Here is a 26,446-nt window from a genome sequence, read left to right as displayed (position 1 = left end):
GTGCCAACCCCCCTGCCACAGGCAGGGACACCTTACCCTAGATCAGGCTGGCCAGAGCCCCATCCAGCCTGGCCTTAAACATCTCCAGGGACAGAACCTCAACCACCTCCCTAGGCAACCTGATCTGACTTCTGGTCCTTCTTTGCTGTAGGACTCCCAGAGTACTGGAAGGGGCCCCCGAGTGAGGTTGTGGAGTCTCTTTCTGGGACAGTTTGGGTGTTACCCATGCCCCCCCCTTCTTATGAAATCACCCAGACTAGACTCAGCTGAAGTGGAAATTAAGGAATGAATCTTTATAGTCACAGCTTAGCACAGCAGACAGACACAGTTCTATACAAAAATAGACAAGTTAAAAAGCAATGCAGAAACACAGCAGCTCTCCCAGAAACCAGAGTCCCCAGGAGGGGCTGGAACCACCCTTCCACCTCCTTTCCACCCCTCTACCTTATCCCAGACTTTGCCTTACGTGCAAGGTGAGTTTGGAGAATTGGCCAGGGGGGTTAGAAAGCAGAAGGATTAGTTACACAGACAGGAGGTTAGGGAGAGAAAGGCAGGCAGCCAGAGCCAGAGAGAGCAACTCTGTTATTTATGTTTGTGTTCTTGTTTTTATCCATCTCAGCAAGCCTATGAGTGCAGCAGACATCAGCACTTTTCACAGCCTAGCATCTAATTCTTCTCACCAAAATATTCCATCTAGCTTGGAACACAAACCCTATGAGGAGAGACTGAGGGAGCTGGGGGTGTGCAGCCTGCAGCAGAGGAGGCTCAGGGCAGAGCTCATTGCTGCCTAAAACTACCTGAAGAGAGGCTGTAGCCAGGTGGGGTTGGGCTCTTCTCCCAGGCAACGAGGAACAGAAGAAGGGCACACAGTCTCAAGATGTGCCAGGGCAGGTCTAGGCTGGCTGTTAGGAGGAAGTTGTTTTCAGAGAGAGTGATTGGCATTGGAATGGGCTGCCCAGGGTGGAGTGGCCGTGCCTGGAGGTGTTGAAGCCCAGCCTGGCTGGGGCACTTAGTGCCATGGTCTGGTTGCTTGGCCAGGGCTGGGTGCTAGGTTGGACTGGATGAGCTTGGAGCTCTCTTCCAACCTGCTTGGTTCTATGATTTTATGACTCTATGAAACCAGCACACCTTCTCTGGAGACTTTCAAGGCCTGTCTGGATGTGTTCCTCTGTGATCTCTGCTAGACTGTGTGGACCTGCTCTGGCAGGGGGATGGAATTCAATGATCTCCTTGAGTCCCTTCCAATCTCTAATATCCTGTGATCCTGTGATACAGGAAGGCTGGGGAGGGACTATTAACAAGGTCTTGTAATGACAGGATGAGGAGGAATGAGTTTAAACTGGCAGAGGGGAGATTGAAACTGGATGTTAGGAAAGGGTTCCTTGCAGTGAGGGTGGTGAGACACTGGCACAGGTTGAGAGTGGTGAGACACTGGCACAAGTTGCCCAGGGAGGTTGTGGAGCACAGAATCACCCAATGTGATCAAAGATCACATTGGGTGATTCTGTGCTCCACAACCTCCCTGGAGGTGTTCAGGACTAGGTTGGGTGAGACCTTGAGCAACCTGTTCTAGTGGGAGGTGTCCCTGCCTATGGCAGGGGGTTGGAACTGGATGATCCTTGAGATCCATTCCAACCTAAACCATTCTATGATCCTCCACCAGTTGCAGCTGAAATGAACTGGTCTATTGGAAAGGGCAGAAAATCCCACATAAAGAGAGAGAAGGAGAGAGCACATGCATGTAAGCCTCATTGCTTTGGGGAACTAGAAGCCTGAAGTGGTGCTGAGACAGGAGCCAAGAGAGCTGAGGAGTGTAACAACAGCAACAGGAGGGGGAACAGCCCAGATCCAGTGGGCACAGTGGCACTGGGAAAACACACAGAGATAACAGCAGCCACAGGAGGGGGAACAGTCCAGATCCAGTGGGCACAGTGGCACTGGGAAAACACACAGAGATAACAGCAGCAACTGCAGGGGGAACAGTCCAGATCCAGTGGGCACAATGGCACTGAGAAAACACACAGAGACAAAAACAGCAACAGGAGGGGGAACAGCCTAGATCCAGTGGGCACAGTGGCACTGGGAAAACACAGAGACAAAAACAGCAACAGGAGGGGGAACAGTCCAGATCCAGTGGGCACAGTGGCACTGGGAAAACACAGAGACAAAAACAGCAACAGGAGGGGGAACAGTCCAGATCCAGTGGGCACAGTGGCACTGAGAAAACACACAGAGACAAAACCAGCAACTGGAGGGGGAACAGCCCAGATCCAGTGGGCACAGTGGCACTGGGAAAACACACAGAGATAACAGCAGCAACAGGAGGGGGAACAGCCCAGATCCAGTGGGCACAGTGGCACTGGGAAAACACGCAGAGATTCTAAATTATATCCTTTGGGGAGGATTTTGGTCTTTTTTTCCTCTGTTTCAGTCTTGTCTGACAAATTCCATGGTCTGACAGAGTTGCCCAAGACTGATATTTATGAGACTCAGCAGAGGAGCAAAGGGACCCTTCCCACACACCACTGCTGAGTGAGGTGACAGAATCTAGCGCTGGGAGATTTTCTGCCTCTCTCCCTCGTATTATTTTAGCTGGAGTTAGCAGTTTGCACATTCCTCTCCCACTTTGGCAGTGTGCCCTCTCCTCCACAGCAGAGCAAAGTGAAATCTCAGATCCAGCACGTGTCAGCTGTCTGGGCAGCCCTTGCTCGGAACGGGGATGTGCCTTACGTGTCGCGGCATCTTCTCACCATGGCTCATGTTCCTACAGAGATCTTTAATTCATGATGCCCTAAAAATGACTGTAGAAACCCAGATCTGACATGCAGTGAAGAAGGAGAGGCACAGCAAGATTCCACTGCACATCCCTCCCTCTCCCTGACATGGGCTGAGCTTTAACACCATTTATGAGACCTTCGTCTCTATTGTTTTGTCATTTATTTCTTCAACTGTGTTGAGCACAGAAGGAATATTTCATCCTTGGGCAGAAGTCCAAATGAGTCAACCTGGGTATTAAAAAGAGAAAAACACAGAAGGAAGAGAAGAAAACAATAAAAGAGGAGAAATAAAAAGAGGGAGATAAAAAAAAAGAACAATGTTGTCTCAACTGCCAGCACTGACAAATTTACTTCTGGACAAACTGGGGCAGCTTTCCTCTGTTCTTCAGTGCCATCTCAAGGGATGTTTTCCTTGCCTTCTGTGCTTTCAACAGAGCATAGGCTGTTTGTTTGATCAGAGCTGGCACAGTGCAGTTTGCTCCAGGTTTCTGCCCGAAGCATTGCCTTCCTCTGTTTATGTGGCCACAACCTTTGTCTAATCCTCCAGAAGATCTATCGCAGCAAGAATGGTAGCAGTGACAGAAGCTATTAATGTTCTGGCTTCTCCATGTGGCAGCTGAGCTGCTCTGCAGATCAAAAAGAGCAGATGCATGCTATCTGCAAGGAAAAGGAAAAGCCACGGCTGGGTTTGCTGGGTGGATTTTGTCTGGGAGCAAACAAACAGGCTGTGGGAGCAGAGTCCGCCAGGTGCCAAAGAACGAGTGCCTTGGCAGGGCAAAGCTAGGAAAGCAAAGGCAGCTCTGATTTGAAGCAGCCAGGTGCCAAAGAACGAGTGCCTTGTTAGGGCAAAGCTAGGAAGGCAAAGTCAGCTCTGATTTGAAGCAGCCAGCTCCAAAACTGGAACGAGATTTGGGGCTTACACAGGTGCCTTTCAGAGCTGTTGGAACAACAGAGGAAAGGATTCGTGCGACAAAAGCAGCCCTGGTGTAGAACTCTGAAATAACCAGACAAGGATTTTGCCAGCTGCAGGTGGGAAAAGATGTGGCTCGCTCAAGCCACATCAAAGGAGGCCACAGGTGTTTGGAAAAGGGCACTGAAAAGGAGCTCTTTGTGCAGCAATTCCTGGTGGAGAGAGAAAGGTAAACAGAGGGACAAAAGATTTTCTGCAGAGGAGCATCCTAACTGAAATCCTTTCAGTGTGAGGAATTCCCCCTGCAGCCTTGACATAAAAAGTAAAGTGGTGAGTATAAAAGGTGTAGGAGGGGTGCATGTGTCAATGTGACACTGTTAAGACTTGAACCTTCTGACCTCACCACAGGCTGTGAAGGGCATAAACTGAGAAGCCAAACACAGCAAAGAGCAGAGCTGTGTAATGACTGCACCAACTCTATGCTGTGCTTGCGACTTAAGTACACGAAGCAAAGCCTGAGAACAAGAAAAGCAAACAACAAATACAGCCACAGAATCATAGAATCAGAACCATAGGCTGGTTTGGGTTGGAAGGGACCTCAACAATCACCGAGTTCTAACCCCCTTGGTTCTAGCACCTCCTACTAGACCAAGTTGCTCAAAGATATATCCAACCTGGCTTTTGACATTTCCAGGGTTGCAGCCTCCACAGATTTTCTGTTTCGGTGCCTCAGCATCCTCATGGAGAAGAATTTCTTCCTAATGGCTCATCTAAATCCAGCTTCTTCCAGTTTGAATCATAGAATCATAGAATCAACCAGGTTGGCCTTGTTAAATCTCATCCCCTTGGCCTCTGCCCACCCATCCAGCCTGGCCAGGTCCCTCTGCAGGGCTCTCCTACCTTCCAACAGCTCCACAGCTGCTCCCAGCTTGGTGTCATCTGCAAACTTACTGATACTGGACTCAATTCCCTCGTCCAGGTCATCAATAAAGATATTGGACAGGACTGGGCCCAGCACTGATCCTTGGGGAGCACCACTAGTGACAGCTGCCAACTGGATGTGGCACCATTCACCACCACTCTCTGGGCTCTGCCATCCAGCCAGTTCTTGAAGCCATCACCCCTCTCCTGTCAATCCATGCCTTTGTTGAAAGTCCCTCTCAAGCTCTCCTGTAGCCCCCTTCAGGCACTGGAAGGCTACTCTAAGGTCTCCCCAGAGCCTTCTCTTCTCTAGGCTGAACAGCCTCAACTCTCTCACAGCAGAGATGCTGCAGCCCTCTGATCATCTTTGTGGCCAGAAGCTGGTCTTCTTTTGCCCTCAAGTTGTGAATGCCTCTTAATAACGTGGCTTTAGGGGAAGAGCAGGCAAACATGAGAAGAACACCTACATTTGCACTTGAGGATCACCTTGCACTTGCCACATGCTGTGATCAGTAAGTATTTAACATACAGGCATGACTTCTCTGATTGCTGTGTGTACAAAAATGCCCAGCACACCCTGAATCAGGAGTGTTATACATTATACCTGCTTTGTACTGGTGTCAATTATTACCTACTGCCTCCTAGCAGATGCTAAGGAATTACTTTCTGTCCATGGTTTCCATTCCCAAAGAAGATCTTTACCTTTTGTACTGTTTACTCATGTTCAGAAAGATTATCTGGTCCAGTGTGCCCAGTACATGCCAAACCTTGATCCTTTATCTGTGGCTGCATGGATGCATGGCAATAAATGCACTTCCTGCATGTCATTTTAGCCAGATTGAACTCTTGAACAACCTGTCCCTTAAAACGTTTTGTATAGAGCTTATGCACAGATTCTTTTACTGCATGCAAAGGTCTAGTCACTGGGGGAGGGAAAAAACCCTACATGTAGATGCTTTACTCCATTTTTACCCCTACATAGCATCATAGAATTAGTCAGGGTTGGAAGGAACCACAAGGAGCAGCCAGTTCCAAACCCCCTGCCATGCCCAGGGACACCCTGCCCTAGAGCAGGCTGCACACAGCCTCAGCCAGCCTGGCCTCAAACACCTCCAGCCATGGGGCCTCAACCACCTCCCTGGGCAACCCATTCCAGCCTCTCACCACTCTCCTGCTCAACAACTCCCTCCTCACCTCCAGGCTGAACCTATCCACCTCCAGCTTTGCTCCATTCCCCCCACTCCTGGCACTCTCTCACAGCCTAAAAAGTCCCTCCCCAGCTTTTTTGTAGCCCACTTCAGATAGTGGGAGGCCACAAGAAGGTCACCTGGGAGCCTCCTCTGCTCCAGCCTGCACAGCCCCAACTCTTTCAGTCTGTGCTCACAGCAGAGCTGCTGCAGCCCTCTGAGCATCCTCCTGGCCCTGCTCTGGACACTCTCCAGCATCTACACAGCCCTCTTGTAATGGGGGCTCCAGAACTGGATGCAATGTTAGTGAGTTCTCTAACAGAGTAGGTACTTCTGGCAACCTGTTACATTCTGATTATGTCAAGAGCTGTCTGTTCATTGGGTTGTTTCCATGCTGTAGATTCAACAGCTCCTTCTCAAAGTGAGGACCATCTGAATTTACTTGACCATCTGAATTTCCTTAACAGCATTATGGTCTAATTTCAGCAGGTCTCTTCAGTGACCTTCACAGGCTTTCCACAGCAGACAAAGCTTTGTTGAGTTTGGTAACATGACAGAATGGTGGGGATTGGGAGGGACTGCTGGAGACCACCTAGTCCAAACCCCCTGCTAAAGCAGGGTCGTGTTGATCTGATTGCACAGGAACACACCCAGGTGGGTTTTTAAAGCCTCCAGAGGAGACCACAGCTTTGCCTCTGTCACAACCAGTGGAGTTCTTACAGCTGCTGGTAGGCTTTATATGGATAAAGGTTCATGGCTTTAGAGTTGATTAAGACTTTTATTCACTTCCATACCACAAGTGGCAGAGAACAAAGTGACAACTCCTTGAGCCCTTCCCAATGGTGTGCAGCCTGTGACTGTGTTGTGGTTGGAAACGTCCTTTACACCCATCGAGCCCAGCCATTCTCTAACGCTCCCAAGGCTGGGGCTAACCCCTGTCCCTCAGCATCCACATCTCTGCCTCTTCCTTTAGGAGGAAGTTCTTCAGAGAGAGAGTGATTTCCCATTGGAATGGGCTGCCCAGGGAGGTGGTGGAGGCACTGTCCCTGGAGGTCTTCAAGAAAAGACTGGATGAAGCACTTAGTGCCATGGTCTGGTGGAGTGGCCAGGGCTGGGTGCTAGGTTGGACTGGATGAGCTTGGAGGTGTCTTCCAATCTAGTTGATCCTATGATCCTCTCCAGGCATGGTGATTCAACCACCTCCCTTAGGCAGTGTGTGACAGTGTCCAAGAACCTTTTCTGGATGCTTGGAGGTCTCTTCCAAGCTGGCTGATTCTAAGACGTTTCTTCTAATGCCCAACCTCACGGTGCCCTGGCACGCCCCGAGGCACATTAGGGCTCGCTGCAGCCCAGCTGCCCCTCTCACAGCATCACAGTATCACAGTATTATCAGGGTTGGAAGAGACCTCACAGATCATCAAGTCCAACCCTTTACCACAGAGCTCAAGGCCAGACCATGGCACCAAGTGCCACGTCCAGTCCTGCCTTGAACAGCTCCAGGGACGGCAACTCCACCACCTCCCCGGGCAGCCCATTCCAGTGTCCAATGACTCTCTCAGGGAAGAACTTTCTCCTCACCTCCAGCCTAAATTTCCCCTGGCACAGCCTGAGGCTGTGTCCTCTTGTTCTGGTGCTGGCCACCTGAGAGAAGAGAGCAACCTCCTCCTGGCCACAACCACCCCTCAGGTAGTTGCAGACAGCAATGAGGTCTCCCCTGAGCCTCCTCTTCTCCAGGCTAACCAATCCCAGCTCCCTCAGCCTCTCCTCGTAGGGCTGTGCTCAAGGCCTCTCCCCAGCCTCGTTGCCCTTCTCTGGACACGCTCAAGCATCTCAATGTCCCTCCTAAACTGGGGGGCCCAGAACTGAACACAGCACTCAAGGTGAGGTCTAACCAGTGCAGAGTACAGGGGCAGAATGACCTCCCTGCTCCTGCTGGCCACACCATTGCTAATGCAGGCCAGGATGCCACTGGCTCTCTTGGCCACCTGGGCACACTGCTGGCTCATGTTCAGGTGGGTATCAATCAGCACCCCCAGATCCCTCTCTGTCTGGCTGCTCTCAGTCACTCTGACCCCAGCCTGTATCTCTGCATGGGGTTGTTGTGGCCAAAGTGCAGCACCCTGCACTTGGAGCTATTGAAGCCATCCCCTTGGACTCTGCCCATCTGTCCAGGCGGTCAAGGTCCCGCTGCAGAGCCCTTCTGCCCTCCAACCCAGCCACATCTGCCCCCAGCTTGGTGTCATCTGCACACTTGCTGATGACTGACTCCATGCCCTCATCCAGATCATCTATGAAGATGTTAAAGAGGATGGAGCCCAGCACTGATCCCTGAGGGACACCACTAGTGACAGCTGCCAGCTGGATGTGGCACCAGGCACCACCACTCTCTGGGTCCGGCCCTCCAGCCAGTTGCTAGCCCAGCACAGCCCAGAACCCCCTGCCCATCTGCATAGCCACATGACCGCAGCCCCGGCCCCGCCAGTGTCCCGGGCCCGGCGGCAGCAGCAGGGCGGGCAGCGCGGTGCCGGCAGCCGCATGGTCGCACCTCCGCCGCGCCGCCGCCGCCGCCGCCGCCCCCCCCCGCCCCGGGCCCACCCCGGCCAGTAGCGCCGCTCGCCCGCCGCGGCTCCGCGCCCGCCGGGGAGGAATGAGCGACGGAGCGGCCGCTCCGCGCCGCGGGTGAGTGCGGACCCTCCGCCGAGTGCGAAGGTGGGAGGGAGAGAGGGAGGGAGGAGGCGAGGGGATGGCCCGGGGGTGGCCCACGCAAACCCAAGCTGACTTTATGGGGTGACTTTATGGGGTGAGCGGCGGCCCCTTCTCCGCACCCGCGGGGACCGGCACCCCGCCCTCCAAAGTTGCCCGAAGCCGGGACGAGAGTGCAGCTGGGCAGCCCTCTCTGCCCGGACGGGGGTTTGCTGGTGGGGGGCTGTGTGATGTGGTGTCTGCGAGGTGCTCTTCACCCCCGTTTTGCTCCCGGGACGCCATCCTCCCCCGTCCCCGGTGGTCCTAGCGGAGCCTTTCGGTCTCCCTTGGGTTCTGACACCGGAGTAGGGCAGAGAGTTGCGACCCCGCCGGCGCACACACTGCTCCTCCGCACCCTCAAAGCTGGTCCCTCCGCCGCTTGGCGCCGTGCGTGCGGCGAGCCCGGCTCCGACACGCAGCGGTACCGGGCAGCCAGGCTGCCCTCCCCACCTCCCGCACGTACCCACCAGGCGCCCACCAGCACCGCGCTGGGGAGCGGGGCAAAGCGGTTCAAGCAAGCCCTGCCACAGTGCAGTTTGTTTAGCAGCAGCAGCAGCCGCAGCAGCCTGCCCCCCTCCTCCCCCCAGCACTGGCAGGTGTGTGCCCGGTGCCCGTTTGAGCCGCAGCGGCGCTGCCAGCACGGATCGGGGGTGTTCGACTGCGCTGCGAAGGCGCCGCTGCCAATAGCAGCCCCTGGAAATAGCTGCCGCCCGCACCCGGCTGCTGTGCCACCGTGCTGTCCTGGGCAAGGGCTGGCTGGCAGCCCACGGCCTGGCTCCTTCGAGTCGTAGCAATTAGAGTTTCAGAAGGACCATTTGGCTTTTGGGACTGTAGCTCTTGCTGGTGTGCAGGACCTTGCTGGTGTGAGGGAGCTGGGGTTGTGTGGTCTGGAGAAAAGGAGGCTGAGGGGAGAGCTCATTCTCTACAGCTCCCTGGAAAGAGGTTGGAGCCAGGTGAGTTTTGGTCTCCTCTCCCTGGTTGCAAGTGACAGGATGAGAACAACTGGCCTCGAGTTGCACCAGGGGAGGTTTAGGTTAGACATTAGTAGAAGCTTCTTCCCTGAAAGGGTTCTCAAAGGCTGGCACAGGCTGCCCAGGGAGAATCATAGAATCATAGAATCATAGAATCATAGAATCATAGAATCAAGCAAGTTGGAAGAGACCTCCAAGTTCATCCAGTCCAACCTAGCACCCAGCCCTAACCAATCAACTAGACCATGGCACTGAGTGCCTCATCCAGTCTTTGCTTGAAGACCCCCAGGGACGGTGCCTCCACCACCTCCCTGGGCAGCCCATTCCAATGCCAATCACTCTCTCTGTGAAGAACTTCTTCCTAACATCCAGCCTATACCTACCCTGGCACAACTTGAGACTGTGTCCCCTTGTTCTATTGCTGGTTGCCTGGGAGATGGTTGAATCCCCATCCCTGGAGGGGTTTCAAAGGGGCAGAGCTGTGGTGCTGAGGGACATGGTTTAGCCCCAGCCTTGGTGGTGTTAGAGAATGGTTGGATTCTATTATCTTAAAGGGCTTTTCCAGCAGAAACAGTTCTGTGATTCTCTGATTTCATGAAAGGCCACAGCAGTTATGCAGAGGTGACTCTCCACTCTTCACTCTGGCACACAACCAGGGAAAGCTGGGTCATGGCCCTTAATTTCCAGGTGAGACAGCACAAGGTGAGTCGTGTGGGGCCATCAGATTCAAAACAGTTCTACAATTCTATGAAGGAAATGGTCTGGCACACTCAGACAAATCAAGAGTCACCATGCCCCCTCTCTCCCATGTCCCCAAAACCTACATTCCTCCCACAGTGCTCAAGGTGGTTGGAAATTTTGCAGAGGTCTGGAATACAACACCAGGGCTTGCATTTTGCCTAGCAAGCTTAGGGTAGTCCATCTGAGTTTGGAGTGAAAGAGTGCATGAGTGCCACTTCCCTTGTCTGTGCATCCAGGTTTGTATCCCATGGCCTTCAGCACAGGCTTCATCCCTCTGTGAAATGCTCACCTGGGACAAGCACTGGGAAAAGGAGCTTGTCTCATGGATGTAGCATCCATATCAGCTTCAGAGCACTGAAATAAACTGACAGTGGGGAAGAAGCAAGGGTGTCAGAGTGAAGAAGCCTTTAGGATTCAGTGAGAACCTGGGTATAAGTTCAAAGGTAAGGATGACCAAATACCTGTGAGCTACAGCATTTGGGACAGCAGTGATTTTGGGGTCACTTGGAACAAAAAGTCAAGCTGAGACAGTTGGTTATTAACTGACCTTACAAAAACATCTTTCTGATTGTCTCGAGTTTAAACCTGAATTAGAAGATTTGGGGAATGACTTCAATGTCTTGCAAGGTTCTGGCTTTAATTCTTCTTTATCAGCAAGAAGAATAAGACTTGGAGGTGTTGATTGCTCACTGTGAGCCAGCAGTGTGTTTGTGCAGTCCAGAAGGCAAATTGTGTGCTGAGCTACACCCAGAGGAGTGCAGCCAGCAGGTTAAGAAGGGATTCTGCCCTTGACTCTGCTCTAGTGAGGCTCCACCTCAAATGCTGCATCCAGTTCAAGTGTCCCCATCATAAGAAGGACACAGAGCTGTTAGAGTCCAGAGGAGGGCCACAAAGGTGATCCAAAGGCTGGAGCACCTCAGCTATGAGGATAGATGCTGTGGTATTGGGTTATAGGCTGGACTTGATGATCTCAGAGGTCCTTTCCAGCCTCGATGCTTCTGTGATTCTGTGTCAGGCTGAGGGAGCTGGGGTTGTGCAGCCTGGAGAAGAGAATCATAGAATCATAGAATCAACCAGGTTGGAAGAGACCTCCAAGATCATCCAGTCCAACCTAGCACCCAGCCCTAACCAGTCAATCAGACCATGGCACTAAGTGCCTCATCCAGTCTTTTCTTGAAGACCCCCAGGGACGGTGCCTCCACCACCTCCCTGGGCAGCCCATTCCAATGGGAAATCACTCTCTCTGGAATGACTTTAGAGCTGCCTTCCAAAACCTGAAGAGATCCTAGAGGAAGGCTGGAGAAGGAATTTTCATGAGTGTCTAGAGACAGGCCAAAGGGGAATGGTTTGAAGCTAAAGGTTAGACTGCATCTTAGGAAGAAGTTCTTCAGTAAAAGGGTGCTGAGATTGTGGAGTAGGTTGCCCAAAGAGGTTGTGAATGCCTCCCTGGAGCTGTTCAAGACCAGGCTGGCTGAAGCCTTGAGCAGCAAAGTCTAGTTGTGAGGCATCCCTGCCCATGACAGGAAGGTTGGAGTCGATGATCTCTGGGGTCCTTTCCAACTGTGATAATTCTAGGTCCCACTCAGCACTCTGTGATCTCTTCCCAAGCTCTCTACAGCAGCCTTTCGCAGGAGATAATGTCATTTTTGTTCTCATCTGAGAGTCCAGAGAACTAAGGCAGAGCTCAAATGACCTGTGCAAAACACGCAGTAAATTAGCATAAGAAATGAGACAGAGAAACAAATTCTTTGCTCCAGTCAGAGGCTTAAATTGCCTCTCCCTAACTCACTGCAACTCTTAAGAAATTCATGGGCCATTCCTCTTGCAAGAGCTTGAAAAGGGCAGGCATGCCTCTGCTGCTGCCTTCTGATGCAAGTGCTATTAAATATGCATCGTAGCTCAGTTACCTTAGATAACTGAGCACAACTTCATCCATCTTCCACTCGAAATTCAGTGCCAAAATGCAGCAGCTGAATATTCTCTTTTGTTTTCTGCTTCTGGTTTGTTGTTTGTTTGTTTGTTTGTTTTTTTGGAGGGGTTGGAGGTTTGGTTCTGGTTTTTGGTTTTGTCTGGGGGCGGGGGGGGGGGGAGAGGAGGTTCTTGTTGGGGTTTTTTTTGTCTTTCTTTTGTTTTTAGAGAAGAGTCTTGTTAGCATTCCTTAGAAACTCATTAAAATGCTTCCCTTTTGGCTTATTCTCCTAATTTATTAATACCACAAATAACTTTTTTTTTCTTTGCTGACCCACTTTCATAGGTATCTGAACATCAAGCAGAATTGTAGCTCATCAGGAAGGCAGTGTAGACGAATAAACAGCATCTCCAGGCAGAGGGGAAGAAAACCAAGGCACTTTTTGCCACACAGAGCTCTCCACACCACACATACAGAAACCATCCCTCTGTTCCACAGCTTGCTTGCCACCCTTAGCCCAAAATAATGCACTTTATTGATGGTGTGATGGATCTAAAGGTCAGCATTTAGGATTGCAGCTCTTCTCCTGGCTGAATTCAATTTTTGCCCTACGTCCACAGCGAAGAAACTGCTCCTTGCACAAACAGAAATTGAAGTATTGGGTCTCTGAGTGTTCAAACAAATAGGCTTTCTCTTACAGCTCCTAGGGCAACCTCCCAGTGCTACACTGCTACCAAAACCATTAGGCTTTGACTAAAAGCCTGCTTTTTATTGAATTATCATGCCTGCTGTGTGAGAAGTACAGATTGGATTAGAGAAAGGACACACAGTGATTTAATGAGCATGGAGAACCTCCCCTGAAAGGGGTCTCAAGCAGGCTGCCCAGGGAGGTGGTTGGATCCCTGGAGGTGTTGCAAAGAGGCAGAGGTGTGGGTGCTGAGGGACATGGTTTAGCATCAGCCTTGGCAGCGGTAGAGAATGGTTGGACTCAATGATCTTGAAGGGCTTTTCCAACCAAAACCGTTCTGTGATTCTCTGAAGGTCAGCAGGCTGCTGGAAGTGGTGAGGCTGTACAGGTAGAGGTCAACAAGTGTAGGATAGGTTCATTTCCATGCTTCCACAGACAGAGAGGCTGTTTTTTGTGAGCTGAGGCTATGCAAGCAGACTTGTTGCAAGGGGTGATTAACGACCTTGTGTCCTGCAGGCACTCCACACTGCTCATGTGGTGCTCTCTGGCTGTCCCAGCCCTGTGCTTGTCCTCAGCATTGCTGCCTCCTCTCCAAAGGCTGCTGCATAGCAGTTCCCTAACAGAAGAGCACACAGGTTGTTTGGTGACATCTCATGAAGCTCTGTTTTCTGTTTCAGTAAGTGTGGACGTCTGTGTCGGTGTGAGAGCATCATGGTGGCCTTTAAAGGAGTCTGGACTCAGCCCTTCTGGAAAGCTGTTTCAGCAGAATTTTTGGCCATGCTCATTTTTGTCCTCCTCAGCCTTGGCTCTACAATCAACTGGGGTGGAGCAGAGAAGCCCCTGCCTGTAGACATGGTCCTTATCTCCCTCTGCTTTGGACTCAGCATCGCAACCATGGTGCAGTGCTTCGGGCACATCAGCGGAGGCCACATTAACCCTGCTGTGACGGTGGCCATGGTCTGCACAAGGAAGATCAGCCTTGCCAAGTCCATCTTCTACATCATTGCCCAGTGCCTGGGGGCCATCGTGGGTGCTGGCATCCTTTACCTTGTCACACCACCCAGTGTGGTGGGAGGGCTGGGAGTCACTGCGGTAATCACTCATAGAATCGTAGAGTGGTCTAGGTTGGAAGGGGCATCAAGGATCATCCAGCTCCAACCCCCTGCCATAGACAGGGATACCTCCTACTAGAACAGGTTGCTCAAGGTCTCACCCAACCTGGTCCTGAACACCTCCAGGGAGGTTGTGGAGCACAGAATCACCCAATGTGATCTTTGATCACATTGGGTGATTCTGTGCTCCACAACCTCCTTGGGCAACCTGTGCCAGTGTCTCACCACCCTCAACCTGTGCCAGTGTCTCACCACCCTCACTGTAAAGAACTTCCTCCTAACATCCACTTTCAATCTCCCCTCTGCCACTTCAAACCTATTACTCCTCACCCTGTCATTACAAGACCTTGTTAGTAGTCCCTCCCCAGCCTTCCTCTAGGCCCCCTTCAGATACTGGAAGGCCACTATAAGATCTCCTTGAATCCTTCTCTTCTCCAGGCTGAAGAGCCCCAACTCTTCTCCCCCAGCTCTTGTCCTAGACTAGCTTAGAGCCCAACAAAGTGTAATCACTGTCAAGAGAGCTCAAGCAAAGATTTTAAGAGCTTGCTTGTTAATCTAGGCAAGGCTTAAAGCTCTCCTTAGGAGGAGTTTATGCAGTTCTTGTAGGCAAGGCTTAAAGCTCTCCTTAGGAGGGGTTTATGCAGTTCATCTAGGCAAGGCTTGAAACTTTCCTTAGGAGGGGTTTATGGGTTTATGCAGTTCATCTAGGGAAGGCTTAAAGCTCTCCTTAGGAGGGCTCTATGCAGTTCATGTAGGCAGAGCTTGAAGCTCTCCTTAGGAGGGCTCTATGCAGTTCATGTAGGCAGAGCTTGAAGCTCTCCTTAGGAGGGCTCTATGCAGTTCATCTAGGCAGAGCTTAAAGCTCTCCTTTGGAGGAGTTTATGTAGTTCATGTAGGCAAGGCTTAAAGCTCTCCTTAGGAGGGCTCTATGCAGTTCATGTAGGCAAGGCTTAAAGCTCTCCTTAGGAGGGCTCTATGCAGTTCATCTAGGCAAAGCTTAAAGCTCTCCTTAGGAGGGCTCTATGCAGTTCATGTAGGCAAGGCTTAAAGCTCTCCTTAGGAGGGCTCTATGCAGTTCATCTAGGCAAAGCTTAAAGCTCTCCTTAGGAGGGGTTTCCACAGTGCAGCACCTGTGGCTGTTTTTTGATATAGAAGTTCTCTTTCCTAGAACTTCCCCAGCTCTGATGTCAGCAGGTAGTGTTCATTTCCATCCAGCAGTTGAGCAATGCATGGCTGAAATGCCATTTTCCTGTGGGCTGGGCAGGAGGAAATGAATTCTCTGGCCATTATGCTGGGGATTGGAAAAACATCAATTTAAAAGGACACACTTTGGAAATAGATTGTGGTTTAGATTCCAGCTTTGTTCTGCACTAACAAGGAATGCCATCAGTTAGCCCTGTTGCAGGCCTGATTAAAAATGCACTTGAGCTGCACACTGCTTAATTTTTAATTGAAATTTAAATTAATTAAGTCAGGGCTAATTAATGAATTTATAATTGAATAGTAAATTACAGTGCTCCCAAGAATAAGGAAAGAAAAGGGGGGGGGAGGGGGGAATGGTGAAGGGGAAGTGCAGCATTTGCAAATCCCTGCATGAAAATGAAGTAGACTTCTGCAGTCTGACTTTGAAGTTATGGTTGGGTGGTACTGTGGAGTCTTCTGCTCTCAGTCCAGAGGTAATTTTCCATGGCTCTCAAAATCGTAGAATGGTTTAGGTTGGAAGGGACCTCAAAGCTTAGCCAGTTCCAACCCTGCGCTGTAGGCAAGGACACCTCTTGCTAGAACAGGTCACTCAGGGACTCATCCAGCCTGGCCTTGAACATTCTGTGTGAGCTCCACAACCTCCCTGGGCAACCTGTGCCAGTGTCTCACCACTCTTAACCTGTGCCAGTGTCTCACCACCCTCAACCTGTGCCAGTGTCTCACCACTCTTAACCTGTGCCAGTGTCTCACCACCCTCAACCTGTGTCAGTGTCTCACCACCCTCAACCTGTGCCAGTGTCTCACCACTCTTAACCTGTGCCAGTGTCTCACCATCCTCAACCTGTGCCAGTGTCTCACCACTCTTAACCTGCGCCAGTGTCTCACCATCCTCAACCTGTGCCAGTGTCTCACCACTCTTAACCTGTGCCAGTGTCTCACCACTCTTAACCTGTGCCAGTGTCTCACCATCCTCAACCTGTGCCAGTGTCTCACCACTCTTAACCTGCGCCAGTGTCTCACCATCCTCAACCTGTGCCAGTGTCTCACCACTCTTAACCTGCGCCAGTGTCTCACCACTCTTAACCTGTGCCAGTGTCTCACCACCCTCAACCTGTGCCAGTGTCTCACCACTCTTAACCTGTGCCAATGTCTCACCACTCTTAACCTGTGCCAGTGTCTCACCACTCTTAACCTGCGCCAGTGTCTCACCACCCTCAACCTGTGCCAGTGTCTCACCACTCTTAACCTGTGCCAGTGTCTCACCACCCTCAACCTGTGCCAGTGTCTCACCACTCTTAACCTGTGCCAGTGTCTCACCACCCTCAACCTGTGCCAGTGTCTCACCACCCTCACTGCAAAGAACCCTTTCCTAACATCCACTTTCAATCTCCCCTCTGCCAGTTCAAACCCATTCCTTCTCCTCCTGTCACTATAAGAACTTCTCAATAGTCCCTCCCCAGCCCTCCTCTAGCCCCCTTCAGGTATGGAAGGCCACTCCAAGGTCTCCTCCAAGCCTTCTCTTCTCAGGCTGCAGAGCCCCAACTCTTTCAGCCTGTCCCCATAGCAGAGCTGCTGCAGCCCTCTCAGCATCTTTGTGGCCCTCCATCATAGCATCACTAAGGCTGGAAAAGACCTCCTAAGGTCATCAAGTCCAACCATTAAGATAGCACCACAAAACCATGCCCCTCAGCACCACACAGAACCACACAATGGTTAGGGTTGGAAGGCACTGCAACTCTCTCAGCCTGTGCTCACAGCAGAGCTGCTGCAGCTCTCTCAGCATCTTGGTGGCCTCCTCTGCACTGGCAACAGTTCCATGTCCTTGTGCTGGGTGCTCCAGAACTGCACCCAGGACTGCAGGTGGGGTCTGAAGAGAGCAGAGCCAAGGGGCAGAATCCCCTCCCTTGCCCTGCTGGCTACACTATATGTATATTAAAATACATATATATTAAGATTTAAATGCTTTTTAAAAGGGGAGAAAACTTTGTAAGGAGAGACCTCTGCTTCTAAATGTTGTTGCTGGCCTTCATTGTGTGTGATGGTTTGGGTGTTTCCTGCCACCACCCCCACCCCCCCACTTTGTAAATCACCCAGACTAGACTTAGCAGCTCTGAAAATTAAATGAAGCTTTATATTGACAGTTTAGCACAAGAGATGAGCAGATAGTTACAGTAGATACAGTTATAGACACAAATAGACAAGGGAAAAGGTAATTCAGAAGCACAGCAGCCCTCCCAGAAACCTGAGTCCCCAGGAGGGGCTCCCAACCACCCTTCCACTTCTTCCCACCCCTCTACCTTACCCCAGACTTTGCTTTACATTCAAGGTGAGTTTGGAGGGTCAGCCAGGGGGGTTAGGAAGCAGAAGGATTAGTCACACAGACAGCAGGTTAGGTTAGAGAGAGAAGTTCAGCCCAAAGCCCAGACAATGACTCTTATCTATGTTTGTGTTGTTCTTATCCATCTCAGCAAGCCTATGAGTGCAGCAGCCACCACCACTGTTTCCTTTTCCACAGCCTGTAACCTAATTCTTCTCACCAAAACATCCTAGCCAGGCTCAAAGCAGCACACTGTGTCCCCTTTAGAAAGAGCTTTCTCCAGAGCACTGTTGAGGCAGGTGGTGGCTCCCCCATGTACAAACTCACCTGCATCAGGAATGGTGTGGCCAGCAGGAGCAGGGAGGTCATTCTGCCCCTGTCCTCTGCACTGGTTAGACCACACCTTGAGTGCTGTGTTCAGTTCTGGGCCCCCCAGTTTAGGAGGGACATTGAGATGCTTGAGTGTGTCCAGAGAAGGGCAACGAGGCTGGGGAGAGGCCTTGAGCACAGCCCTACGAGGAGAGGCTGAGGGAGCTGGGATTGGTTAGCCTGGAGAAGAGGAGGCTCAGGGCAGACCTTATTGCTGTCTGCAACTACCTGAGGGGTGGTTGTGGCCAGGAGGAGGTTGCTCTCTTCTCTCAGGTGGCCAGCACCAGAACAAGAGGACACAGCCTCAGGCTGTGCCAGGGGAGATTTAGGCTGGAGGTGAGGAGAAAGTTCTTCCCTGAGAGAGTCATTGGACACTGGAATGGGCTGCCCGGGGAGGTGGTGGAGTCGCCGTCCCTGGAGCTGTTCAAGGCAGGACTGGACGTGGCACTTGGTGCCATGGTCTGGCCTTGAGCTCTGTGCTAAAGGGTTGGACTTGATGATCTGTGAGGTCTCTTCCAACCCTGATGGTACTGTGATACTGTGATACTGTGAGTTCATCTCCTGTGTTTTCTTTCCCTCCCTTTCCAGGTGCATGGGGATCTCTCTGCTGGCCATGGGCTGCTGGTGGAGCTGATAATTACATTCCAGCTGGTGTTCACTATTTTTGCCAGCTGTGATGCCAAACGAAGTGATGTCACCGGCTCAGTAGCTTTAGCAATTGGATTTTCTGTGGCAATTGGACATTTATTTGCTGTAAGTTGATGGCTTCTCCTTAAAAAGAAATAGACCTCTTGTCCCTTTTTATGACTGCTTCTGGAGTATCTGGCAACTTCCATGGTCTTTGTAGCTGCTGTAGTGGTGTCATAGAATCAGAGAGCGGTTTGGGTTAAAAGGGGCCTTGAGGATTATCCAGGTCCAACCTCCCCTGCCATGGGCAGGGACACTTTTTACTAAACCAGGTGACTCAAAGCCAGCCTGGTTTTGAATACTTTCAGTGGAGCCTCTGCAGCTTTTCTAGACCACCTGTTCCACTGCCTCACCACCCTCATGGGGGGCAATTTCATCCTTGTGGCTCACAGGCTCACAGGATGTCAGGGGTTGGAAGAGAGCCAAGGAGGTCATCCAGTCCAACCCCCCTGCCACAGCAGGACCACACAATCTAGCTCAGGGCACACAGGAACACATCCAGACAGGCCTTAAAAGGCTCCAGAGAAGGAGACTCCACAACCTCTCTGGGCAGCCTGTGCCAGTGCTCCTGGACCCTGACAGTCAAGAAGCTGCCCCTTGTGTTGAGCTGGAACCTCCTGTGCTGCAGCTTCCATCCATTGCTGCTTGTCCTATCCCAGGGAGCAGTGAGCAGAGCCTGTCCCCCCTTCCTGACCCCCAGCCCTCAGATAGTTATAGACATTGATCAGATCCCCTCTCAGTCATCTCTTCTCCAGACTAAGCAGCCCCAGGTCCCTCAGCCTCTCCTCATCAGGCAGTGCTCCACTCCCATCATCATCCTCATAGGTCTCTGTTGGACCCTCTCCAGCAGATCCCTGTCCCTCTTAAACCAGAGACCCCATCTAAATTCAGATTCTTCCAGTCTGAAGCCACCAGCCCTCACCCTGTCACTCCATGCCTTGGTCAGAAGTCCCTCTCCAGCTCTCCTGTAGCCCCCTTTAAGTCCTGGAAGGTTATAGCTGCTATATTCTTCATGGACCATTGCCAGAGCCCTTTGGGTCCCCTTGGGAGGGTTGTTGCACTGGAGGTTTTGTGTCATGATCAGTCCCAGGAGAGTGATAATAGTTGCCTGCAAGATTCAAAGGCAGGTGAAACTAGGGACTAGCAGACATTGAATAACCATCCCCAAGACTTTAATAACAGGTAACATTTTTGTCTCTGCTTTAGATCAATTACACTGGTGCCAGCATGAACCCTGCTCGATCATTTGGACCTGCTGTCATCATGGGGAGATGGGAGAACCAATGGGTAGGTGACTCTGCTTCCATGCTGCCTTCACCATAGTGTAGTACTCACCTTGAGTGCTGTGTCCAGTTCGGGGCCCCTCAATTTAAGAAAGATGTTGAGGTGCTGGAAGGTGTCCAGAGAAGGGCAACGAAGCTGGTGAGGGGCCTGGAACACAAACCCTATGAGGAGAGGCTGAGGGAGCTGGGGGTGTGCAGCCTGCAGCAGAGGAGGCTCAGGGCAGAGCTCATTGCTGTCTGCAGCTGCCTGCAGGGAGGCTGTAGCCAGGTGGGGTTGGGCTCTGCTGCCAGGCACCCAGCAACAGAACAAGGGGACACAGCCTGGAGCTGTGCCAGGGCAGGTCTAGGCTGGCTGTGAGGAGGAAGTTGTTGTCAGAGAGAGTGATTGGCATTGGAATGGGCTGCCCAGGGAGGTGGTGGAGTCTATGTGGCTGGAGGTGTTGAAGCAAAGCCTGGTTGAGGCACTTAGTGCCATGGTCTGGTTGCTTGGCCAGGGCTGGGTGCTAGGTTGGACTGGATGATCTTGGAGGTCTCTTCCAACCTGCTTGATTCTGTGATTCTATGATACTGACCAACAGCTCTCAGGACTTCACCTGCATCATTTGCTGTTAGTTGGCTGTCCCAGTATGTCCCACAGAACAGTCTGAGCTCCACAACCTCCCTGGAGGTGTTCAGGGCCAGGTTGGATGAGTCTTTGAGTGACCTGTTCCAGTGGGAGGTGTCCCTGCTCATGGTGGGGGTTTGGAACTGGCTGATCTTTGAGATCTCTCCCAAGCTAAACCATTCTATGACTCCATGATTACATGGCAGAGGAGGAAAGGCACTGACCTACCAAAACCTTGTTACAAAGCTGCTCCCCAAGGACTGCAGAGCAGTTTCCAGAACACTGGAACAACATTTTGCTGTTTTGTGGAAGCTGTAAGTGGGAGTGGAAGGGAAATCATACAAGAAGTCCAAACCAAAAAGAGCAATCCAACGAGACTGAGAGAACTGAACTGCTAGAGAGAAAACCAAATCCTCTGAGGCAGATTGCAGCCCCCCCAGGTCATGCTGGTGAGAAGCTGTGGAAGTAATTCTGTCAGCTTCACGTTTCACCTGGTTCTGCAGTAAACTGGGGCAAAGCCTAGAAAATGAGAGCAGAGACCCTCTGTGATCTGCTTCCCAGGGGAGAACCTGCCTCAGCAAATGCCTGTGGGAAGAGATGAAGGGGGTTGCAGTCTGGTCTTTGCAGACCAGACCAGATGTTACCTGCTTCAATTTGAAAGCCTCAGCTTAACTAGGAGTATTTGTGCAGGAAACAAACTGGATGAACAGATTGGGAGTGTTGCAGTCATTTGCTGCAGAGACTTGTTAAAAAGCAGTTCTAAAGGAGGGGATGGGTTGCAGCTCTGCCCCCCACCTTGGGCTGCATCAAAAGAGGGGTTCTAAAGGAGGGGATGGATTGCAGCTCTGCCCCCCACCTTGGGCTGCATCAAAAGTGTGGTTCTAAAGGAGGGGATGGATTGCAGCTCTGCCCCCCACCTTAGGCTGCATCAAAAATGAGGTTCTAAAGGAGGGGATGGGTTGCAGCTCTGCCCCCCACCTTGGGCTGCATCAAAGGTGTGGTTCTAAAGGAGGGGATGGATTGCAGCTCTGCCCCCCACCTTAGGCTGCATCAAAAATGAGGTTCTAAAGGAGGGGATGGGTTGCAGCTCTGCCCCCCACCTTGGTCTGCATCAAAAGTGTGGTTCTAAAGGAGGGGATGGATTACAGCTCTGCCCCCCACCTTGGGCTGCATCAAAAGTGTGGTTGTAAAGGAGGGGATGGATTGCAGCTCTGCCCCCCACCTTGGGCTGCATCAAAAGTGTGGTTCTAAAGGAGGGGATGGGTTGCAGCTCTGCCCCCCACCTTAGGCTGCATCAAAAGAGGGGTTCTAAAGGAGGGGATGGATTGCAGCTCTGCCCCCCACCTTGGGCTGCATCAAAAGTGTGGTTCTAAAGGAGGGGATGGGTTGCAGCTCTGCCCCCCACATCAAAAGTGTGGTTCTAAAGGAGGGGATGGGTTGCAGCTCTGCCCCCCACCTTGGGCTGCATCAAAAGTGTGGTTCTAAAGGAGGGGATGGATTGCAGCTCTGCCCCCCACCTTAGGCTGCATCAAAAATGAGGTTCTAAAGGAGGGGATGGGTTGCAGCTCTGCCCCCCACCTTTGTCTGCATCAAAAGTGTGGTTCTAAAGGAGGGGATGGATTACAGCTCTGCCCCCCACCGTGGGCTGCATCAAAAGTGTGGTTGTAAAGGAGGGGATGGATTGCAGCTCTGCCCCCCACCTTGGGCTGCATCAAAAGTGTGGTTCTAAAGGAGGGGATGGGTTGCAGCTCTGCCCCCCACATCAAAAGTGTGGTTCTAAAGGAGGGGATGGGTTGCAGCTCTGCCCCCCACCTTGGGCTGCATCAAAAGTGTGGTTCTAAAGGAGGGGATGGATTGCAGCTCTGCCCCCCACCTTGGGCTGCATCAAAAGTGTGGTTGTAAAGGAGGGGATGGATTGCAGCTCTGCCCCCCACCTTAGGCTGCATCAAAAGTGTGGTTCTAAAGGAGGGGATGGGTTGCAGCTCTGCCCCCCACCTTGGGCTGCATCAAAAGTGGGGTTCTAAAGGAGGGGATGGATTGCAGCTCTGCCCCCCACCTTAGGCTGCATCAAAAATGAGGTTCTAAAGGAGGGGATGGGTTGCAGCTCTGCCCCCCACCTTGGTCTGCATCAAAAGTGTGGTTCTAAAGGAGGGGATGGATTACAGCTCTGCCCCCCACCTTGGGCTGCATCAAAAGTGTGGTTGTAAAGGAGGGGATGGATTGCAGCTCTGCCCCCCACCTTGGGCTGCATCAAAAGTGTGGTTCTAAAGGAGGGGATGGGTTGCAGCTCTGCCCCCCACCTTGGGCTGCATCAAAAGTGTGGTTCTAAAGGAGGGGATGGATTGCAGCTCTGCCCCCCACCTTGGGCTGCATCAAAAGTGTGGCCAGCAGGTCGAGAGAGGTGATTCTGTTGCTCTGTTCTGGTGAGACCTCACCTGGAGTACTGTCCCCAAGAGAGACACAGAGCTGCTGGGGTGGGTTTAGAGAAGGGCCTCCAAGATGATCAGAGGGCTGCAGCATCTCTCCTGTGAAGACAGGCTGAGGGAGTTCAGGCTGTCAGCCTGGAGGCTCAAGGGAGACAGCTGTATTTTAATATCTGAAGGGGGCCTACAGGGAAGCTGGGGAGGGACTGTTTAGAAGTGCCTGTGGTGGTAGGACAAGGGGCAGTGGTTTGAAACTGGAGCAGGGGAGATTTAGGTTGGACAACTACCTGAAAACAGGTTGTAGCCAGTTGGGGTTGGTCTCTTCTGCCAGGCAGTGACAGAACAAGGGGACACAGTCTCAAGCTGTGCCAGGGCAGGTTCAGGCTGGATGTTAGGAAGAAGTTCTTCACAGAAAGAGTGATTGGCATTGGAATGGGCTGCCCAGGGAGGTGGTGGAGTCACCATCCCTGGAGGTGTTTAAGAGGAGGCTGGATGAGGCACTTAGTGCCATGGGTTAGTTAATGAGAAGGGTTAGGTGATAAGGTAGACTTGATGATGCTAGAGGTCTTTCCCAGCCTGGTTAATTCTGTGATCCTGTGACACCAGGAGGAAGGTCTGTACAATGAGAGTGGTGAGACACTGGAACATGTTGCCCAGGGATATGGTTGAGGCTCCATCCCCTGGAGACATTCAAGATCAGCTTCGATGTGGCCCTGGGCAGCCTGATCAAGTGGGAGCTGTCTCTGCTGAGTGTGGTGGGGTTGCACAAAATGACCTTTGAGGGTCCCTTCCAACCCAGTGCAATCTGTGAATCTGTAATTACAGGCAGGGAAGGCACTTCTAGGGCCCCTTTGCTAACGAGGAGCTGCACACTGCAGTGCATGTAAGGATTTCCTTGCTGTCTCAAGTCTGAATCCCACTCTGCTCCCACTGCAGCTACCAAACAGAAGCAGCATTGTCTCCAGGCCCTAAGGCTCCAGATCTGCAAACATGATGCTGTGTGTAACTTTGTTCCCAAGAGTTATCCTATTGAGGCAGATTTTCCCACTTCTCAGGGGCTGCCTTGTTCCTACCCAAAAAAACTGCTGTAGTTTATCATGAGATTAATCATCCATACTCTGAGGGAGCCTGCAATTTATAACTGAAATTGTCAACCATCAACAAACTGTACCATGGAGAAACTTGGCTGTTGTGGTGATGTCCTGTGTCCACTGCTCAGCTAAACACATGTGCTGACAGCCACAGAATGTAGAGGGGGTCTGAGTGGAGGGGACAGGGGTGGTCCACGACCTGAGAAGCAGTGTGAGGTGGATTTGTCCTTCTATGGACTCCCTAGGTGGGGCACCAACCTGATGGAGTGGGTCCAGAGGAGAGTCATGAAAATACATCAGGGGGTTGGAATACCTCTGCTATGGGAGCTGAGGTTGTTCAGCCTGGAGAGCAGAAGGCTACAGGAAGACCTAATAATGACCTTGCAGTACCTCATGAACAGGTACAGGAATCACATAAAGGATGCAGAGAGACTGTTTGCAAAAGCCTGTAGTGATAGGGTGAGAGGCAATGGCTTCAAGATAGAGAAGAAAAGACTGCATGACTGGGGACACAGCCCCAAGCTGTGCCAGGGGAGGTTGAGGCTGGATGTTAGGAGGAAGTTGTTGTCAGAGAGAGTGATTGGCATTGGAATGGGCTGCCCAGGGAGGTGGTGGAGTCACCGTCCCTGGAGGTGTTGAAGCCAAGCCTGGCTGGGGCACTTAGTGCCATGGTCTGGTTGGTTGGCCAGGGCTGGGTGCTAGGTTGGACTGGATGAGCTTGGAGCTCTCTTCCAACCTGCTTGATTCTATGATTCTAAGCTTTTCTGGATGAAACCTTCAGTGCCATGCTTGTCCTTGGCTTCTTTATCTGCTCTGGAGCTTAATGCCTGGCTTGTTTTTATTTCCCCCCACCTCTTTTTGCAGGTGTATTGGGTGGGACCAATAATAGGAGCAGTCCTTGCTGGGGCTCTCTATGAGTACGTCTACTGCCCGGACATCGAACTGAAGCGCCGCTTCAAAGATGCCTTCAGCAAGGCCACTCAGCCATCCAAAGGCAAATACATCGAGGTGGATGACAACAGGAGCCACGTGGAGACAGATGACCTGATCCTGAAGCCTGGCATAGTTCATGTGATTGATATTGACAGGGGTGAGGACAAGAAGGGAAGAGATCCCTCCAGCGAGGTGTTGTCGTCCGTATGACTAGCAAGAAGCACTGAAAGCAGAGAGCAGCCTGCTAGCACGGCCACAGATATCCTGCCACCCATTAAAGAAACAGATCTCCTCTAAACTGAGCCTCTGCCAGCTCTTGAAAGGTATGGTTTGGGCAGCTGTGTGGTAGTGGTGCCACCAAACCATGCTCTTGCTCAGCTGGGAGGTTAGGACTGGGCTGTAATTAGGATTCCCCATCTATTACTCCAAAGTAAGAGCTGTTCCTAGTATTTTCCTTCCCTTCTTTCCCCCCAAATCCAAAAGCAAAACAAAGAGGTGAAAGCATTCTCCTTTAATGAATCACTCAATAATGAGAATGGAGATAGAGATGTTTAACATTCAGATTGACAGTTAAGACAGACCAGGAAATGCCTATAGACATGAAGACCTACTTATCAGATTGTTCTTCTGACACTTAATTGGCTGTTGTCAGCTCTGATTAGAGCATCTCATCCATTAAGTGCTCTTCATGAGGTGCAGGGACAGCACCAAGAGTATTTAAGAGGTTTCTCCTCTGTGTGGCTGCCACTCGTGTACATCACTGCTGCCTTGCCAACTACCTCTGACAAAATTACCCTTTGCTAGGCTTAAAATAAGATCCAAATTTGCCATCAGCCCAACAGGTTTCACTCCTGATTTGCAGCACAAAGAGATTTTCCTTCAGCCCATCCTGAGAGTGAGAAAATGCAAGGATGAAGCCTACTGTAAAAGCATCTTGACTGCACTTTCCTGCTCCCTCCTGTCTTTGTCTATCTGGTGAAACATTCTCCTGGGGTTTGACTCTTGACCATTTGGTGTTAGCAGGCTCTCAAGGTCATGCAAAGAATGGAAAGGCTTTGCTGTTACTCAGTAACTCTGATAAGAGCTATCAGAAGAAAAGAAGGCATATCTGTTTTCAGTGCACTTGTTCCAATCCACCTTTCTCTGCTCATTTCTCTCAACTCAAAGTTTAAATCACTTAACCTTTCTTAAGCAGATGCTTGGAGAGAAGGGTTTTTTTTCTCTCTCTCTCTCTCTCTTTTTCAATTCAGTAGGTTCTGTAGAGGGTTTTTAACTTTTAACTGTATTGAAACACTGATTGGGAAAGATTTTTTTTTTTTTAATAACAGGTGATAAAAATATGATTGCTTCTGGCTTGGTTATTTTGTTGTCAGTGGTGCCTGACTGTCTGAACAGGATCCATGCTTCTTCCAATGCTCATATAGTCTTAATTCCACCTCTGGCAGAGGTTGCTTTGGCTGCTGTTAGGGAAAGATGCAAGCACTTGGAGGGCTTTTGAAGGGGGAGTATGAGGAGAGGCTGAAGGAGCTGGGGGTGTGCAGCCTGCAGAAGAGGAAGCTCAGGGCAGAGCTCATTGCT

At 51.3% G+C, this 26,446-nt stretch overlaps 1 protein-coding gene across 1 annotated transcript; it reads left to right on the top strand.

Moving 5' to 3' along the window:
- The first annotated feature begins 8,379 nt into the window (after positions 1 to 8,379).
- Positions 8,380 to 26,229, top strand: AQP4 (aquaporin 4). The gene is made up of 5 exons (XM_064170529.1): positions 8,380 to 8,474; positions 13,524 to 13,938; positions 18,436 to 18,600; positions 19,741 to 19,821; positions 24,800 to 26,229. Exons 1-5 carry the CDS (start codon positions 8,443 to 8,445, stop codon positions 25,076 to 25,078), a joined length of 972 nt encoding a protein of 323 aa, XP_064026599.1. The 5' UTR covers positions 8,380 to 8,442; the 3' UTR covers positions 25,079 to 26,229.
- Positions 26,230 to 26,446: the final 217 nt, after the last annotated feature.

Source organism: Pogoniulus pusillus, chromosome 34, assembly GCF_015220805.1.
Source record: "Pogoniulus pusillus isolate bPogPus1 chromosome 34, bPogPus1.pri, whole genome shotgun sequence".
Classification (NCBI taxonomy): Eukaryota; Metazoa; Chordata; class Aves; order Piciformes; family Lybiidae; genus Pogoniulus; species Pogoniulus pusillus.
Note: the sequence above shows the minus strand (reverse complement) of the source record. Positions and strands in the feature narration are given on the sequence as shown.

What these genes read in the sequence shown, in the direction of transcription:
- AQP4 (XM_064170529.1), top strand. Translation starts at nt 8,443, where the DNA reads ATGAGCGACGGAGCGGCCGCTCCGCGCCGCGG. An exon ending in GAGGGCTGGGAGTCACTGCG is followed by an intron (nt 13,939 to 18,435) that starts GTAATCACTCAT and finishes CTCCCTTTCCAG; the next exon opens with GTGCATGGGGATCTCTCTGC. An exon ending in GGAGATGGGAGAACCAATGG is followed by an intron (nt 19,822 to 24,799) that starts GTAGGTGACTCT and finishes CTCTTTTTGCAG; the next exon opens with GTGTATTGGGTGGGACCAAT.